Source organism: Anser cygnoides, chromosome 16 (assembly GCF_040182565.1).
Source record: "Anser cygnoides isolate HZ-2024a breed goose chromosome 16, Taihu_goose_T2T_genome, whole genome shotgun sequence".
Taxonomy (NCBI): Eukaryota; Metazoa; Chordata; class Aves; order Anseriformes; family Anatidae; genus Anser; species Anser cygnoides.
The window spans coordinates 3,078,536-3,097,885 of NC_089888.1; the positions used below are offsets into that span (position 1 = coordinate 3,078,536).

Here is a 19,350-nt window from a genome sequence, read left to right on the forward strand (position 1 = left end):
CACCTGACCACCAAGCCCCCTTTTTTCCCACACCCACTCTGTTTTACATTCAAAAAAAGGTGCAAGTACCATGCAGTTAATAGCAGCACATTCCTGTGTCAAAGGCTGATTGCAGTGTCTTCAACAAAAGAAATACTTGAAAGACATCTGGATCCGTATCCTACCCCACGTCTCCAGGAAACATGAGTTGTTTTTCTTTCTCTTGATTTTTAAAAGAAGGCAAAATACTTAATATTTAAGTTGCCCAGTCAAGCCTCATAGGCCACTCTTAGTGTCTACCTAATCTTGCAAAAGATTGTTAGAGAGGGAATTGCATCTCACGTTTCAAATGTGGTGGGAATGCATCTCAATTTCCAATTGCTTTTTTATAATACTAAAAAGCATTCTGAAAGATTTAGAAAATTCTTTTTCTTTCTGGTTAGTTGTAATTACAGCAGAAGAAAAGGCTTTGGCAAAGCTATTGAGTGATTTTGCGAAGCAGAGCACAGTAATGGCAGATTGGAAAATGCCATTGAAGAATAGTAAGTTTCTCAGCTGCTATATACAGAGTGGGATGCACACAAGGCATTGGTTTAAAGAAGCATTGCACACAACTTTTTTCTAAATTCTGCATGTAATTCTGCATTACATTTCTGCAGAAAAAATAACTTTCACTAGCAGTTCAAAAAACTGTTTAAAATGAAAGCTCTTCACGTGGGTAAGGGAACGCTTCAAACATTTGCCTTCTTTTCCCTTGTAAAAATAACAGTGGTTGGACCACTTGTTGACGGAAAGGTTTGTGTGTGTTTGAAGCACTTGAGTTCATGTTTTCTGACTGAGAGAAAAACACTTGGAAGAGACTTTACTATGTTTTTCAGTTTCTAACTGTCAAATAGGAGGCAGCAGCAGATACATCACCAGTTTAAGATAGAAAATGAATCTAGAAGGAGAGGAAGATGATAGGAGTTTGCAGTATCACAATTTTTAAACTAGCCAGTCATAAGCACCAAGTATTCATGTTTGTGCTTTGAATCTGTTGAAATTCAGCAGGCTTCTCCTGTTAGACTTAAATAATCAGCTGACTTTTAACTCAGGTGTTAAAGCTATGTAAACAACTACCTGCATTTATTGATAAAACTAGCTAAGTGCACAGGAGAGTAAGAGGTTTTGTTAGGTAAACACATCTGATGTGTATTTTTTCATGCTGTTCTTGTGGTAGAACTGGCTGAGTAAAAAGCTTTTCGTTTTCACAGACTTCTGTTTCCTTAAACGGTTAAAAAAAAATATGGGCTTATAGTAATCTGTTGTCCTAGTTGGTACTAGTATTTCATAGCATTGTTAATGAGTGGGACTTTAGGGGGAAGCTTTCCATTAAGAAGATAAAAGTACGGTATTTGCGGTGCTCCTCGTTTTACAGCGGTGAATTAGGGAGAGACAACTTAATGCTGCCACCTACTGGAAGTGAGGAGGTGAGGTTTGGAGAGCGCTACCTCTGGCGATACAATCTTGGCTTTTGTTATCCCCTTTCTTCTCTTTTTCTTCAGTTCTTTTGCAGTTCAGCTTTTCTATGTCTAAGACCTTTTGATAATCTGAATGATGTTTTCTTGTATAATTAATGATCCCACATTCAAAGGGCACCTGGTCTGCTTTGTTCGTGCAAACAAAAAAAACAGACAAAATATGAAGACTTAAGCAGGGCAGTGCAGTCATACTGGGAGCCCATAATCAGAAAATATGCATACAAAAATGATAGGATTATAGCATACGTAATTCATGTATTTTTTTCCTTCTGTGATTTTTATAATACAGTACCAAGACAGGAAAGAAAGAACATATGCGACTATAAAGAGTGCAGGGGGAAAACGTAGTATACTCAAGACCAGAGGAACTATGGCTCAGGAGGTAGGAGCGATGTATGAGGCTGTAAATACAACTGTGGAAAGAAAAAAAATAAGGCCATTTCTGTACACAGACTGGTGGCACTTTAACTCTTCTCTTCAGATAAGTTTGTACTGGCTTAAGTTGTGACTCCTCAGTTTAGTGAGTGCAAGTGGTTAAACTTGTATTGGTTCAGCTTAACTATTACGAAAGTGTTGTACTTAAACTGAGGAGCTGTTCTTAAGTCATAGGCAAGTTTGATTGCAAGGACTGACTGTCATTAAGCTTGATGCTTCTATTTTAGTGGGAGTGTTCCCCTGTAAGATAAGTTAGCGCATGCTGAGTTCCAAATTATTAAAACTAAATGATTTCTGGTACCTGAAATAACACCTTGAAAGCTAAGGTATCTTTGCTTAATGCTGTATCTATTCTACAATGTAGACCCATTCTAAGAAGCATTAATTATTGAATAGTACCAAGAGAATAAAAAATGACTCTTAATTTTACGTTAGTAGCGATTTTCTGGTACACCAGGCTGCTGTGTATGTGGTCTAGGCTTAACCCTTTGTAACTAGGGGAGTTTTTAGAAAGGCTGCTGAGGGACCAAATAATGATCGGAATATTTGAGATGAATCTGCCAGAACTGAGAAATTCATGTTGGAGTTGGCCTTGGAAGGATCATAGAACAGCAGTGGCTGGTGTACCACTGCTCCAGTACCACTGCTCCAGTACTGAACTTGCATCTGGCGGGGGCTGTGCTGGCAGAGGGGCTGCTGGCTGATCTGAACCCTGGCTATGGAGTGATGCAGACCAGTAGTGGCTGCTGAAGCCAGCATCCCCTGGGACTCAGCCTATAAAAAGGAGCAGTGGCATCCCTGGGGAGCGATGGTCAACTCCTGCCTGTGAACTACTGGAGCTCCCCTTCTCAGCTCTACCAGGTATGTTACGTCTGTCCTGTGGCTGTGTGCCACATGAAGATTTTTGCCATGTATCCTAAGTTAGGAAGGCTGGTCCCTGTTGGTGGCATGTTTCCTGTTGTGCCTTTCAAGCATCTGGCACCCCTGTGGTGCTTGGACGACAGAAAGCCAGCAGACTTGCCATCATGGATACTTGGTTTCAGAGTGAGGTACTGTTGCAGAAGAGAAGGGTTGGGGATGGGGAAGAAACCTGGTACAACTTACAGATGCACTATGACTATTAGGGTGGTTTACCTCTTGTCACTAAAACTGAAAGTGATGAAAGTTTGATTAAAAAAAACCTCACCACCCTCTACTGCTGTTTTGCTTTCTTTTACTAATACTACTTTAGTTCTTTGAACTTAATTGAATGCATAGCCAGTGAAAAAGGTTTTCCCATGCTAGTCCCCAAATAAAAGGCTTTTTTTGAGGCGATCTCTTGCACTTTGGAGTCAAGTTTTGCTGCTGATCTTGGTGCTGGTGGTTCGTTGTGTTTGACCTGTACTGAACATGGAACCTGAAGATGGCCTGTCCCTGCAAGGAGTGATGGTACCAATCCGTAAATGGTTCTTGAAAAATATGGAGCCCTCTTTTACTTTACAGCGGACGGTGCCTCTCTTCCCCTCAGGAGTGGCATAGTTGTGAAGATGTAGTCATCTAATATGGATAAGATAAATCACTATAATTTCATATAGATTAAAACAAAGCTTTGCATGTCTGAACTACAGGTGCATGAGCATAGCTACAGTGTTGGCTCAAATGCAAACAAATCATCACTACAGAAGAGACCCTTGTCTCAAAAGCTTCCTAAATTGATTAATTTTAAAGGCGGACTTACTTTCTTTGTATGCCTGGATATAGAGGCTTGGCACACAGAATCGGTTTAATTATTAGGGCTGCTCATTGTAGAGATTGGAACTGATAGAGGCTTGAAAAAAAAAAAAAAAAAAAAAACAGGGCAGGAGGCACACCTCGTAAACATTAGTGTTGGGTAATAAAGTTTGATCTGGTACTGAAAGTGGAAATGGAAAGACTTCTCCACATCGTTTCAGAGGCTATTAACAGTGAAAACTAACACCGAAACGTGTTTAAGAGTAGTTCAATGCTTTTCAGTGACTTAAAACTAACGCTAAGCTATCTCTGAGAGAAATTACAAGTCTGGCAAAAATAGGCTTCAGGAGAGCAGCAATTGCACGACTGGAGTAGAAGCGATTCCGAACTACACCTCACCTTCACAGCCTTGGGCATTGAATGTTCAGTGCCACAAGAGGGTGCTTCAGTGGCACCTAACAGGATTGACTCTTCGACAAGTTTCTGAGGCTCTGAGATAGCAGGCATGCATCCCAGCAGTGTGGCTTTGCAAAGGCTGCTCTTGAGGAACGTCACTTAACTGGTAAGTAACTTCCCATTGTAGAGTGCTTTATAACTGACATCTACGGCACCAGCTCACCCGTGTATTTTGTTCAACTTTTAGTTAGCTGATGCGTCAAAGGTTTCACTTAAAAAAAAAAAAAAGGGGGGGGGGCCTTAAACTTCTGTAACAGCCACTTCATTGGGGTGGAGAGATTAGTTAAATTCTGCGCTGCAAAGATTATTTCTGTCACTAATGCAGAAAGGGGTCATGAGACAAGTTCCTGTAAGACTTGGGCTAAGTGGCAAAGGGAAGCTGTTGGGAAAACAGATCTAAATTTGGCTGAGGAGTCCTGCCCACCCTGTGTTTCAGCAGTCTTACAAAGGTAAACTTGCTGTTCCTAAAATCAGATATTGATTAATTGGGGCAGCGTGTTTCATCTCTGAGCCAAGAGATCATCCCTTCAGGGATACGTGTCAAAATGAGCTGCCCTCACCTTCTGTAATGTTCAGACGGGACAGCTGCAGCACGCTGGAACGACTGCACAGAGAAACTGCTGCTGCAGCTACTGCCTGCCTCTGAGTGAGAAGGAGCAGCAGGACCATACGAAACTTCACAGTGCCAATTCACAGGCCAATTACTGAGTGACACTCAAAGTACTGTTCTTGTGTGTGTGTATTCGTAAGCAGTTTATTGCTTCTAGGTGCTCTGCTCACACCTGTATCCCAATCAGATGTTTAAGCTATCATTAAGGCCAGTGCTGTTTCCTATCTTTAGAGGTGAGCTTGTCTCAAAACACGTAATTGCTCAGTTCTGGCTAGCCTTTACACAGGCTTTCCGAGAATACCTTTTAGTAGGTATTTTTACTATTTGGACAGCTACAAGGCTACACTGGTATGGTGAATTTTGCTCCCTCTAATTTGACTTTTTTCAAACGGGCATAAAATCCTTTTCGGTGTAGTAAGTGATCCACTTCAAAACGTGAATCACAAATAGCTGCGTGCTGCTTTTTAGGTTTTATTATTTGTATTGTGGAATTTTACAAAAATTCTCCAATTTCTGAATGTTAACTCCACCAGCTCTCTTACTGTTGCTGCCTCCAAGAACTTGCGTGTGGTGCACACATTTGCTTTCTAAATCTTTTTCTAAAATTCTCTATTTTGGTGAGAGAAAGGGGAGAATGAAAAATATCTGTAGAACCCGCGTGTGTTTCAGCAGCCTCTGTGCTGTGGGGCTGTAAAGGCTCACTGATCTGCAAGACTCTTCTGAAGTGCTGGCTTGGTGAAGTCCTGCTCCCCTGCATCAGCGCTTTGTGAAACCGGAAAGTTCTGTGCAAGCTGAACGAGATGCACCCATCGTCCCGTCCTCCCTACGCTTCCTTGAGGGAATTTTATCATGGGAAGAAAAAACAGATTAGTGTAGGCAGGGGAGGAGAGAGAACGCGGTGAAATGTTAAGACAATATTAAGTACTAGCGTCAATAGTTTCGGTGTCTGAGCGGCGTTATGCCGTGTTTTTTTGATTCTGTAGGAAACTTTTCAGAAGTACTCTGTAACAAGCAATCAACTTGCATGACTGCAAGGTACATTTCGCAAAATTCCTTAATGATGTTCTGAGCTACTATTTGTGACACTTCTTAGTTGCAAAGATTCTTTTTTTAAATGTGAGCCGTACAGTCTCTTAGCAAGACACTCTTCAAGTATAGTTGCCTATGGTTTATCTAAAGCACAGTTTATAGCTTGAGCAAGAAATTGAATTTCTTTAAAGAACTGTAATCTAGATAATTGTAAAATTAAGCAAAACGGAATGAATAGCACACTTCAGGTGTTAAAAAATTGAAATAACTAGATAGTGTCTCCAGCAAAATAACCCATCATAAATGAGAATTTAAATAGAAGCTGTGGATGGGGTGGCAGGTATTTTGAAGTGGCTTTCCAAAGCTAGTTTTCTGGAGATTTAGGTGGAAAGGAAAAGGGGGGCAAAGAACCAGGATATGCTTTAATGTTACGTAGAAATATTCTGAAGAGATCAAAGGAAGAACAAAGTTTCTCTTGGGTAACTTACATTCTGGTGGTGCAAAACGCAACCTCCCAGTGTAGGTGAGGGATTACCATGCAAGTGTTTCCTGCAAATCCTTCCCACACAATTGAACAGTGCTACACTGTGGAAATCATTCTTGAATTTGACCTCAGTGACCAACTTACAACGTTAGAACATCAATGCTGAGGTTTAGGAAGGCGATACTTAACCATCAGGCTTTCAGCGGGTTCATCTGTAACACAGCAGATCATGTGGCAGTTCGGTACCACTTACAGAAGTTTCATTCTTAGCTAAGTGTTGTAATATTTGGCTTAGCTTTAACAGGAATTTCCTTAGGGGAGGGCTTCTGTATCTGATGACATCTAGTGGGAGAGATTATAGTTGTGCCTAGTGAGCATACCATAGCAATGCTATTTCTGAAGCCCTACAAAGAATGCACTTCTTTTCCTGCCTGAGTATTTGCTGGGTCTCGCTCTGGAAATGAGCTGACTCATGAGCTCCATCTGTACCTCACGGTCTTTTAGCCCAAGCCTCCCTTCAGTCAGTAAGAATCTTGTTGCTGTCCTTGTAAGCAGGCCACAAGACAAAATGGGGAAAATTGGAATTCACTGGGGGGTTCGTTTTGTTTTAGTACTATTGCTAAGATCAAGCCCAGGGATTCAGAAGTGCTGGATAGAAGAGTCACCGGATTCTTCCTTCTGGCACTGATCTGTCTGTGGTGAAACTCCTGTTAGGCTGAATGGGCTGATGTTCTGGAGCAGTCTTTATCCTTTTATGGTAAAATCGGTTTAAGAGCATTTAATATAGGTACTGTACACTGGTGCTACTGATAAAAAGAACTGGAAACATCACAGTACGAAATACAGCGGCCACTGTATGTGGTAGGCATTGACTGCGTCTTCTCTTCAAGCTGTTTGTGAACTGCAAGGCAAAGATTGGAGAGAATACCCGTTTGTTGTGTCTCCCATCTGTTTGCTGAGCGACGGTGACATCTGTGCAGAAATGAAATTCCACGTATGTTGGTATACTGCTCTCTGAAAAGAGTACATACTTCTGTTAACTTTTCCAAACACGCACTTGCCATAGCGCCCATCAGAAGATGGCGCAAGCTGGGGGCGTGCTCATCTTGCAGCTGAGTCAATGGACTGGTGAGCTGCCACCAGAAGAGGCAGTCCTGCTCCTTCCCCGCGCTCGGCTGTGTGCTCCTGCCCTCCTGTGCATTGGATACAAGACCTGTGCAAGGACAGAGTGAGTTGGTGCAGCTGGATTGTCTGGCAGAACACTAATCCTGTCAGTAAACCAAAAAATCTGACAGGGCAGATCAGTTTTGTCATAGTCAAAATGGGATATGAGGGTTTTTTTTTTTTAAGATGAGGTTCATCTACCTCTGTCAAAGGTTGTTGGCGTATGTAGGATGTAAGTACCTTTGATACTTTGTCAAAATACACACACCACTTCACTATCCTTCAAATGTAGTGAGGTGTCCTGCAAATTTGAGAAAGTACTTCACAGATGTTTTGAAGCACTAAATGGCCTATGTAGTGTAGGTATCTTTTACGACACGCAGAATCCCTGCTATCAAGTACAGTTAGGTAGACAGCTCTAATTGTTATAAGGTAGTATTTTAGTTTGTGAGACTATTAGGCTTCTGTAAGGCTGAAATATTTGCACATTTTCTGTTGGTTAAAGAAGCATAGAGTTACGTGCTCTACTGTGGAAACACTTCAAAATAGCCGTGATGTGAACTTGCAGAATAAAGGATGCTTGTGCATCTTTCTTCTTGAATCCGTACTGATGCTGCTGCCTATCAACCCTGGGAACTTCAATCTGCCTTTGCACTAGTACTGTTTATTTATTTCACATGTATATAGTTTTACTATGATATAGCCATTGGAACACAGGAAGGTTTGGGTCATGGATTTTTTTTTATATACACATCTTGACTGCTGTTTTTAGTTCTGTCAGTGTACTTGTTAACTAATTTGAACAAATCATAAAACTATAAGTATGGAATGTAAGCTTAGTATTTCATGTTTTGTACTTATGCTGCAACCCAAAAGAACTAAATATCTTAGCACCGAGGACCGAATTGTACTGTGGTCATTTTGAACCCCGAGCTGTGCTGTCCTGCCGTCCCGCAGTGAGACAGAGGTGTGCTTCTGTCCTGCGTGGCTGAAGAGACAAGTCTGTGCAGAAGATAAACCAAGAACCAGAAGTAGAGAAATTCTCACAACCTTATCATACACACATTTTGGATATTCATCTTCTATCTTTTCAAGACTGTTAATTCAAAGTAGTTCAGCTTTTTACCTCAGTATATTAAGTTCCAGGTGCCTAATTTGACCAAACTGAAAATATCAGTGATAGTTTCTGATCCCTGTTCTCCTTCCTGGGATAGCTCAATACCTCCTGACAGAGTGTAATGTTAGTGGGGTAGGCTTTGGGAGATAACAGGAACAGAAGAGAAGTCATTGTGAGTCCAGCTCAACGTCCCCCTGGGTTTGTGTTCAGTTTCTGTCAGTAACTGAGGCTAGTCCCTAGGGAAAAGTAGGGGAATAGTGGGAGAACAAGAAGTTTAATCTATAGTAAGATCTTCACGTTCTTTGAAGTGATTTAATGTAGTATGTTTCATCTTACACTTCAGATAGCTTTCACTCAGAAAACTTCAGCAAGTCATCCACCCGTAGTGGATCCACATATATAGTGCTTCTGGATCTTCTGCTGCTTCGCTTTGTGTTCCAGACGATGTTTAGCACCCACCTCTATAACCTCTATATCTAGCCTTACGAAAACTCAGGTACAGCATTGGTTTTATGGTACATCCTGACCACCAGTTTGTGTATTGGTGGTGAAACATGCTAGCAGTAAGAGGCAGTGTAGTGCAGCTCGTTCCAAGCTTGCTTTCTGCTGGAGGTGCCTACAGCTGTTCAGGGTCTAACAGAATTTAACTACGGGCAAAGGTCGGAGGGCTGTTTCACTCAGAAATGAGTAGTTGCGTTATGTTTCTTAGGCAATCCAAATCTTCCCCTTTCTGAGGTGTATTTCTATTCAAACTGTATGCTGTTATAGGATTTCTTGAACTGGGCTTCAGAGGAGTGCTCCCTACCTTTGTCCCCGTCAAGTCTGAGGAAAATTGGTTGTTAGACCCTTCCTGATAATGTCTGCTCTCACTGTAGCAGATATGGAAGACCAAGAGGGTCCATTTGGTTCTTGATGAAATTAACCGAAGTTAAATTTCTGCATCCTTCCCAGGAAAGCACATAGCTCTCTGTAGCTAGGGCTGTGGGACTAATTCTTCTGATTACAAAACCTTTGCTAGCTGAAAACATCAGATAATAATTAAAAAATATATATATCACTAACTGGTCAATAGTCAAATGCAGATTTGTGAGGAGAAAAAAGACTTTTGGGGAAGTAACTTTGGCTTTTCTAATCGGAACAACCTGGTTTCAGGAGTTGTTGCTTGGTGGTTTCCCTAGAAACCGTTGTTTGTTCTGTCACAATAAACGTCTTAGCGGTAGCCCACTGTAGCTCGGATCTCCTGCAAATGATGTTTCTGGTAAACCGAGGTGGAGCAAATCGTGCTTGCTGAGTGGAGGGTGTTTTTTGGCTTATCATATTGCGATGAATTGTTCCTCTCAGTGCCAAAATGTGGAAAGGTGAAATACAACCTAAAGAAATGCTTGTTTTTAAAGTCCTGTGCAATTATAACTTCAATATATGGAGCCTTCACTTGTAATTTGTAAATTTTCTTGTGCGTTATGGGTATCTATGTATTGATGTTAGAAAAAATATTAAATGCCGGTTTTGGATATTGTGAACAGAATAGTTGGTGGGAATTAAATGGCCACAGTCTGAGCAATGGTTTTAATATTTAATTATTAAATGTTATTATAATATTAAATCTAGAGTTTAGCTAGGAAGTAAATGAGAAGATCTGATAGAAGATCTAATTAAACGCAAGATATGGGTTCTGTTACTTTTTTTTTTTTTTTAAAAAAGACTTTGTGAAAGTGGGATTTTTTTGAAGCTTAATCATGAAGTCCAACTCAGGAATCTTTGAAGGTGGTGTCTTTTTTTTTCAATTTATTTCAGAGCTTGTGAGTAAGATTTTCTACCTTTACAACCAAAATGCAACTCTTTCAAACTCTTCAGACAGTCTCTGAGAAGTGCTCTGTGAAGGATCAAAGGCAAATTTCTTCTAAAAAAAAAAAAAGTCAACCTCTGCGCGTTTTTTAAAATTGCTTTTAAAAAGGCTTTAAAAATAAATGGCTTAAATTTTATACTTGATAATTCTTCAGAGGTGTCATTTCACAGACTTCCTTATAGATTGACAACTGGTCTTCGTAAACAGGAAGTTATAATGCTAAGTATTTAATATTGCATTTTCTTCTTTGTTTTAACAGCTCAAAAGGAAGAGAAGAGAAATGAAGATAAAGCAACAGAGTTTATAGGGGCATCAAAGAAAGCTGTTGCTTCAGCATCTATGGCGGAGAAGCACACGTCTTCCCTCGCTAAAAATTTTCCTCCAAAGAAGTCCCCATCCTTCTCTAGCACATCACTAATTAAGCAGCCACTTAAACCTGCTGGGAGTTTCAAAGGTGCAATTCCCAAGAAACCATGGCCTTCAGCAGGCGGCGTTCCTTCAAAACATTCAGCTTTTTCACATGACTCGTCGGGTTCCAAAAAACCAGCTGCATCCAGTTTGGCTGGAGGACTGAAAAGGCCTTCGCCGTCTTCCATTTCTACTGCATCTGGAAGTAGTCAAGCGAAAACACAAGCTAGCCCTATCCAGTCCCAGCCCAACTCGCAGATTCGACAAAATATTCGTCGGTCCCTAAAAGAAATTTTATGGAAGAGGTGGGAATTCAAAGTACTTATTTTATATAGGAAGCTACGACTAGAAATAAAGGGTTAGGCTGCAGAGTTTTGTTTCTTTCTTGCTAAGTGATACTAAGGAATTTAATTTATGCTAGAAATTACTACAAGTATTTTTAGCATTACAGCTTTATTAAAAATAAAAAATCTGATGTCAAATAATTGGGCATGTGAAAAAGCCTTAAAAAAAAGTCACTGTCCCATTTGTAGTGAGAGACAATTAAAACTGAAGAACTAAATCACAGCATAGAGACGTTTATAGTGCAGGTGACCTGAAGCTGATATCTGGCAATGGCAGTGTTTGGAGATGTAGAGGTTGTACGAAGCGTAGTGTAGGGAATATCACAGTGAAAGGCTGGAAGGGCTTGCTGAGGCAGAGGTTGCTTCTCCTCCCAAAGTTAACAACTGTACTACTTTAAAAAAAAAACAAAACAAAAAACTGAAACATTGTCCCACAAATATTAAAGCTCTTGTCAGCTGTCAAGACTTAGGCCACTGTGCTCTGGTAGTGTCTCTGAAACAGAAATACTGTTCACAGTGGAGGGTCTAAGATTAAAACTCGAGTGTTTTAGCTCCCTCAGTAGCTCATGACAAAAAAAACTAGTTACAGTGTCATGAGCAGGAGTATTTGTAAGGGCTGACTTCAGTTCATTAAGGCTGTGTTCTGTGGTCTTCTGTAGACAGTAGCAAAAGGTTGCCATAGTTAATGTTTTGAGGTCCTGAGATAGACTTTGGCTTTGAAATGTGTTTTAAGGGAGTCCTCACTGAGTGAATACAAGCCTAGGTTAGCTCCTTCCTCTGAAAAGTTAGTTTTTATGAATGCTGCCTGAAGATTCGTGCCTAACATAAATGCGCATACCCTTTCTTGTTTTTAACAGAGTCAATGATAGTGATGATCTGGTCATGACAGAGAGTGAAGTAGGGAAAGTAGCACTCAATATTGAAAAGGAGATGTTTAATTTGTTTCAAGTTACGGACAACCGGTACAAGAGTAAATACCGTAGCATCATGTTCAATCTCAAGGACCCAAAAAATCAGGTTTGGAATTTATTTAAACAGTAAACATACTGAAATACAGTCTGTTTTTTTAATAATACATCCAAATCTATCCTCAATATGTAGAGTTTCAAGAGAGAGGCTTATGAATTATGCTATAAAAAATTGTTTTAAAGCCATTCAAATCTTAAATAATCCAGTTGGAATGGAAGTTCAGTTGGATCGCATGTATTTATTAAGATTGGCCTTTGTAGTGAAATATTTGTTTACTGAATGGCATTCTTAGAAAAAAAACAACTTTGTTTTTCTTCTGTGACGTTCTGTAGTTTATATGGGATACTACTTGTGTACATGATAATTTATCTTTTAAAGGAAAAAGAAGCTGGTGCAGATGGAAATAGTGACTAGAGAACACATTTTTTTTTAAATTTCTACTATAGATATGAAACAGGAGTGGCAGTTCATCTCTTGAAATTCCTGTTCAGTTGAATTGACAGTATATTTTATGGTAATGAGGAAAATTCATGATTACTTCATCATTATTTTCTGGTTGCTGCACCTTCCTAAGCTTTCTTAAGATTAGCTGGCATTTTTAATAGGGAATTAAGAAACCTGAAAGGGTTTTGACAGTTCAACACTGCAAATCGTGTTAATTACCTGAGCAGATTCTATTCAGCATGGCAACAAAGTGTGTTTTGTTTTTAGGGACTTTTTCATCGTGTTCTTCGTGAGGAAATCTCACTGTCAAAACTAGTGAGAATGAAACCAGAAGAACTTTTATCTAAAGAACTGTCTGTATGGAAAGAGAAACCAACCAAAGCGGTAAGCAATACAATTTTCCAGTGTGTCCTTAGATACGAACTGGCAGTAACTTCACCAGCCTTTACCACCCATATTACATTAATATATTTTCTTCCTGATGAAATACGAATAACATCCAGTTTCAGTAGGCTTTTTCTCTTCCACTAGCCAATTGATAAGAAAATAAAAAATAAAATTATAAAATCAATACACAGACTTCTTACTAAAGTGTTTTTGTTTCTCTCAGATGTTAGAGTCAAGAAACAAATCACACGAGATCAAGAAAACAGCTGTAAAACGGGAACATGTGCCAGATGTAAATATGGAAGATTCTCCCCCAGTGTCTGATTCTGATGTAAGTATTATCTATTGCTTCAGCATGAAGGTGTCAAGGGAGATAAATGTTAACTGGGGCCTCAAATTTTGTATCAGAAATGCAGGTTGTTTCAACGAACTGTAAGAATATTACCTAGTAGGTGTGCTATGAGCATTTTCCTTTTGGTTTGAAGGAATGCAACAACGTAATATTGGGCATATATTGCATGCACTTCTAAAATATCAGATGATGTTTTTCAGACCTTTGTCTCAGCTTACAGCAAAATCTTAAAACAATTGTTTTCCCAAAAAAACCCTGTAATCAGTATTACAATTCTGTATTCTCAGGAAACATTTAATATGGTAGTATCTACTTCAGAATTGCATGAAATGAAATGAGGACTAGTAGTATTTGAGAACTCTGACATGATATTCTTAAACAAATGACAAAAGGGGAAGAATATTTCAAAATTCCATCTTTTTATAAGTGCTGCTCAGAGCAGTAGTTCTGCACAGTCTTTAATACCTTTTTAAAGAACTGAAATTAACGGTTTCAAAAGTGTTTTTTTATGATTTAAATTAGCAATCAACCAGAATGTTTTCTGTGTTCGTTCACTTCTAGGAGCAGCAAGAGTCAACCCGAACTGTACAAAATGTGAATAGTGCTCCTTCTCTAGATGTTTTTAGCAGTATGTTGAAGGATACAACAAATCAACATCGAGCCCATCTTTTTGACCTGAACTGCAAAATCTGTACAGGTATCTACGGTGTTGACTTTGTGTGAAGTAAAAGAATTAAAAGCGTTGTTTGCTTACTTGTTTTTCTCTCAAACCTTGTCATTGTTAAGTAGTAATCAAAAACATTTTAAAATTAATTTGTAGGTCAGATTTCAGCATCTGAAGATGAAGTGCCACCGAAGAAGTCCAAGTTAGCGGCTTCTGTTAAAAAAGCAGAGTCAAAGTCTAAACCAGAAGTTCAGCCAAAATATGAAATCTCTGCACCATCATCATCAGCAGAGCCTGCCAAAGAGGCAGTACCTGAAAACACAGAAGAAACTGAAGTTGGATCTGCAGCAGAAGCAGTTTCCCAGTCAAGCTTAGAAAGAACTTACATTCCTACAACTCAAGGCCATAACAGCACAGATTCTTCATCTGAAGAACCTTCAACCTTTCCTGCCTCTTGCACTGGTGGAGTTGTCACAACTGTAACAGTTTCTGGTAGAGACCCTAGAACGGCAATGAGCAGCTCCTCTGGTACTACAACAACAGCCCTACGTTCTGGTACTGCATCTGATAAAGTTTCAACAGGGGAAACAAAGCAGGAAATGTCAAAACCAGTTATGACTGTCCCCAAATCAATATTAACAAAACCTTCATCCTCACCAGATCGAAGATACCTAGCTGTTCATCAGTCACCCAATATCAGGTGCGTATATTTAATAGTAAGCTAAGCCACTGAATCTTTAGTCTCGTTATGTTCAAAGTTTGTTTGTCCCCCTCTGCTTCTTACCCCACCCTGCCAATAATCAAAAGGCATGTTCAGCTTTGAATCCGATTACCTGAACGTTAAATTTTTAATTCATCATCTCCTTGTTTACCTTCTCTAGTTGGTAAAATTTTCTGGGCATCAGTATATATTGACAGCAAAAATTAGTCAATGTGTTTTAACAGATAAATAAAACTTACAAGGTATTTGACTTTAAATCTGCATGTACATTCAAATATAGTAAGTGTTTGTGAGAGTTGGTTTAAAGGTACTCCAGACTTTCATCCTGAATTGGATGAAAGTGGAAAACATTAACAAAGCATTTACTAGGGCTTCTGTTATTTACTTGTTTAAAATAAAGTAATTGATCAGTAGGAGGAGGGAAGAAAAGAAAAAGAAGGAAGCACTCTTACTGTGGTCTGTAACTTTTCTCTTTTGGATTTGTTTTGCAGTGTTGCAGAGCCCCGCTCACCTCAAGACAGCGATACTTCTCTCTTCCTCTCTCGCCTCAACACCATTTGGAAAGGATTTATTAATATGCAGAGTGTGGCCAAATTTGTCACTAAAGCATACCCTGTCTCCGGGTGCTTTGATTATCTTAGTGAGGTTAGCACTGACATGTTTATGCGTTTAGAATATACTGCAGTTCCTGTTGTTAGAAAGGCTGGGGTCACTGTGTATGTTGTTATATTGGAAACGTAACAGTGGAAAGTTGCATCCCTTTAGTAATAGGAACAGTAGCCCGAGGGGGGGGGAGAGGAAGCCTTTTAAAAATTCCTCACAAATTTACGAATAATTCTCATGTCTTTTAATATGGTTATATATATGTTAGTATCTAACATAGAATAATAGCTTTATTTCAAGATCAGTTTTTGAAGAAAAGTTTTAGAGCCAGTGTTTTAAAATAGATGCCTTGTTCTGCTCACAAGCAGATCGATCACTGATGTGATCTATTAGAAAAGTTTGGCCTTTTATTAAAAATATCATCCTTTTATTAACTTTAAAAGCAGTTGCATGATATTTTGGGAGGGTGTACATTCAACTGATTGGGTAGTATGACAGCTTGTGATGAAACAACTAAGCTGTTGTTTCATTTCTCTGAAGAAGTGCATTTGTTGTGACTGGAGGTTTCAGGCATGTGGTTTAGGTCTTTTATTAGGAGGGTTGGTGGCTCTCTTGTTGCTTTGGGTTTCACTGTCATCATGACAGGAAGCTAACTAGAATTCATATGGGTGCAAAAATTTCAGATAAATTGAAAGTGTGGATAAAACCTATACTACATATAACAGCTTCCCTGTAAAAGCAAAGCTAATAAATAAAATCAGCTGATAGGCATACAAAAGTATTTGACCTTCCACTGCTATTTTTGTCAGGCAGTGCCTTTTCTGCTTTGTGTGTACTGCCAGCCTTCCAGTAACATGCCATAATGAACGCCTTGCATTTTGGAAATAGCCTGTCTGAAATTAGGAATGTATATGTGCAAATTTACTAAAATATAATACTGCATTATCGCCTAAGCTACTGGGATGGGGCAATCTGCGCTGCTTCAAAACTGTAGTCTCTTTCCTTTTCTTATACTACCATGTAATACTTCTTGTTTAGGATTTACCAGACACGATTCATATTGGTGGGAGGATCTCACCGAAGACAGTCTGGGATTATGTTGGCAAACTCAAATCTTCACTTTCTAAGGTATTTACTTAAAAACCTTTGCAAAATCAGGAAGAAATATACAGCAGCTTTTGATAGTATTTCCTTTTTACTAATTTATATTGATGTAGATCATACCTAGAAAACTACTGACACCACTTATTCCTTTGAAATTTTTGATTTATTGAAGAAACAGGTTTGCCTGTTGAGCTGCTGATCATCTTTCCCCTGTGTAGTAGTTAAACATTCATACAACCTATTGTTTTTTCAATGATTGAATATAAGCAATCTATTTATTCAGTTACTGGAGATAGAAATTCAATTTTAAAAGACTAGGAAATTATTAGTAAGTGTATGTAGTAAGTTTTACTATTAAAACCCCTTTAGAATTAGTAAAAATGAAGCACAGTATGCAAATATAATCATGAAACTAAGGATTTTCCATTTCTTTCATAATTATTTGAATATTCTGAACCTAAAGAGGTATAGCTTGATGTGAAATACATAAATAGTTGGTATGTCTGATGACAAAATTAATTCTGGTTTAATATTACTAATTGAATGACAGTATTTTCTTAAAGCTTGATTATTGCGTTGAAAAAAATAGTTGAGTATTTTTACCATTTTATTTGCTGATATGTTACAGGTTGAGTTTTTCCACTTTGCTTTTGTATTTCAGGAATTGTGTTTGATTCGTTTCCATCCTGCCACAGAAGAAGAAGAAGTTGCCTATATCTCTCTCTACTCCTATTTTAGCAGTCGTGGTCGTTTTGGTGTTGTAGCTAATAACAACAGACATGTCAAGGATCTCTACCTGATCCCACTGAGTTCTAAGGACCCAATTCCTTCCAAACTCTTGCCCTTTGAGGGACCAGGTAAGCACAAAATTTAGGGGAGGTTAACTGCTAGGTAAAATTACAAAACGAGTAAATCAGAGACCAATTGGTTTTGAATGTTTAATGTAAGCATAATTAAAAAATATAATTTTATAAAAACATTTTAAAAGTATGCATATAGGGAAAAATTGCAAAGTCAATCGTCTCAAGGTGACATGGTCTGAAACTCACATAGCCTTTCCAACAAGATAAATACCTGCTATTAGGAGGATTTGTTTACCCATAAAATGGAGTACATAGAACAGCCACTGTATTGAGACAGACAACCAAACATCAACAAAACAATAAACCAACCCTACTTTCAACAGCCCATAAATCCACCAAGTTTTAGGTCCCTACAAGCCATGTGCTGTTCCCTAAATCACGTAAGAGACTCTTATCCCACGGAGCAGTCAAGAAATCTCTGAAGACAAAGGTAATGTTTATGGTTTCACTGCATTGTTGTTATCTCATGGTATGTATTATGCTGTGCGTGCAATATGTATGTACACGGGATCTGAAATATCCTGTGCTACCTGGATCAAGTTCCAGCCAAATCACTGACTTCAGAAAATCGGTTTGCCTGGGAGTAGGCAAATTCCTTTTGCGTAGGTGGCAGACAATAGATGGTATAGGTTGGTATATATTACAATCTTCTATTTTTAGTTAGAATTATCAACAGTAATGTATGGCTTGAATTTGCTCCGTCTTTGTGCGTTGAACATGGAAACAGAAGAAATGAGAATTAATTCAGACATGAAACACCTTTACATTACAAAATCTGAAGTCGTCTTCATCTGAGAATGGAGGAGGTGCATATGCTTAGTTTCCAAATAAGTATTTGGTTTTTTTCATATAGAGTAACAGGTTGAGGAGCTGAAGAGCTACAGGTTACAATGAAGGCAATACTTCATTGTTGTAAGGATGGTTTGCAAAATACTAAACAGTGCAAAATAATTACACATTAAAATATATTAGGAGCTGACCTTTCTGAGAAGCTGACTGTCCTCTACTCACCAAATACAAGTTCAGGACTAAACTCAGTAAAGCATTCTCAGAGCTGTCTGGCCAGGTTTTCACATGTTAATGGCATATGACTTAAAAAACAATAACAAAAAAACTCCACCACCAAGCAGTGTAATGCTAGGAAAATATTCTTTCCTGCATGAAATTCCAAAGGGCACTTGCTTTGTGTTCTTGGACAAGATTTTTCTCATACAGTGAGTCTGCCTTACCCATCCCTGAACAGTGCACAGTCTACGTCATTGTTTTCAGGCTACAGCTAAAAAGGCAGGACTGTTGCTACCTTAAGTCATCATGTAGTCTCTATAAGCTGAATGTGAGCACCTGATAGTCTTTAATTTACTCAATTCTTGAAAAGTAGGCAAAAACTGTTATTCCTGTTTCATAACCAAGAAACAAGAACACTTAAGTGTTAACACTTTTGGCACAGGGATGCAGACAAGGAGTCCTAGCCTGTGGGCTAGATTTTCCAGCCAGAATAAATGAAATACCTTCCTTTTTGGTCAGTAACACGTAAGAATGGATTTGCCATTGAATTGGCTACGTCTGCAGTCTTTTGCTGTGCTTTTATATAACCTGCTTTAGAGAAGCATTTAAATGATCTTCGCCTACTTGCATTCTTGTGCAAACATAGGCTGTCCTTGTACATTTTCTTTTATTTTTCTGTTGTAGATTGCACTTCAAATGAAACTTTTGTCTTAAATTGGAGGTCTGGCAAAAGTAGACAGACTTAGTGTAGAAATCAGGAATGTCAGGCTTGTTTTACAGAGTTTAAATAGGAAAAGTTCTCTCAAAACTGGAGGTAATTGCTCAGAACAAACATAGGTATAAACACTTGCAGGCATTGTCTGTGGAGGCAAATTTTATGAGTCAGATTTTCAAATTGAAATACAAAGTGTATTAAAGCAATAGATACAGATAGATAGGTAGATACATAGGTAGAGAGGCTGTACGATCTAAAAGATTAATGAAAGACCCACTTAGACTACACTCTTCTTGGAAACCTGTGAAAGCCTTTACCTCATGGCTGTGCTAAGTTGTGTTCATATTCTGAAAACCATGTCCAGAATATGGGGGAAAAAAATCAGGTAAGCTATTTTTGTGTGTGTGTGTTTGTATGTATT

The 19,350-nt window shown here is 38.8% G+C and overlaps 1 protein-coding gene across 6 annotated transcripts in view; it reads left to right on the plus strand.

The window, feature by feature from the left end:
- Nucleotides 1-19,350, plus strand: part of DIDO1 (death inducer-obliterator 1) — a 59,451-nt gene that overhangs the window by 30,162 nt on the left and 9,939 nt on the right. For all 6 annotated transcript variants that reach the window (XM_066978340.1, XM_048074736.2, XM_048074735.2 and 3 more), the window contains 9 exons: nucleotides 10,610-11,063; nucleotides 11,960-12,119; nucleotides 12,783-12,899; nucleotides 13,126-13,233; nucleotides 13,816-13,951; nucleotides 14,075-14,618; nucleotides 15,131-15,284; nucleotides 16,281-16,370; nucleotides 17,008-17,203. In XM_066978340.1, the coding sequence (XP_066834441.1) occupies nucleotides 10,610-11,063; nucleotides 11,960-12,119; nucleotides 12,783-12,899; nucleotides 13,126-13,233; nucleotides 13,816-13,951; nucleotides 14,075-14,618; nucleotides 15,131-15,284; nucleotides 16,281-16,370; nucleotides 17,008-17,203 (1,959 nt within the window). The remainder of the gene's footprint in view (nucleotides 1-10,609; nucleotides 11,064-11,959; nucleotides 12,120-12,782; nucleotides 12,900-13,125; nucleotides 13,234-13,815; nucleotides 13,952-14,074; nucleotides 14,619-15,130; nucleotides 15,285-16,280; nucleotides 16,371-17,007; nucleotides 17,204-19,350) is intronic.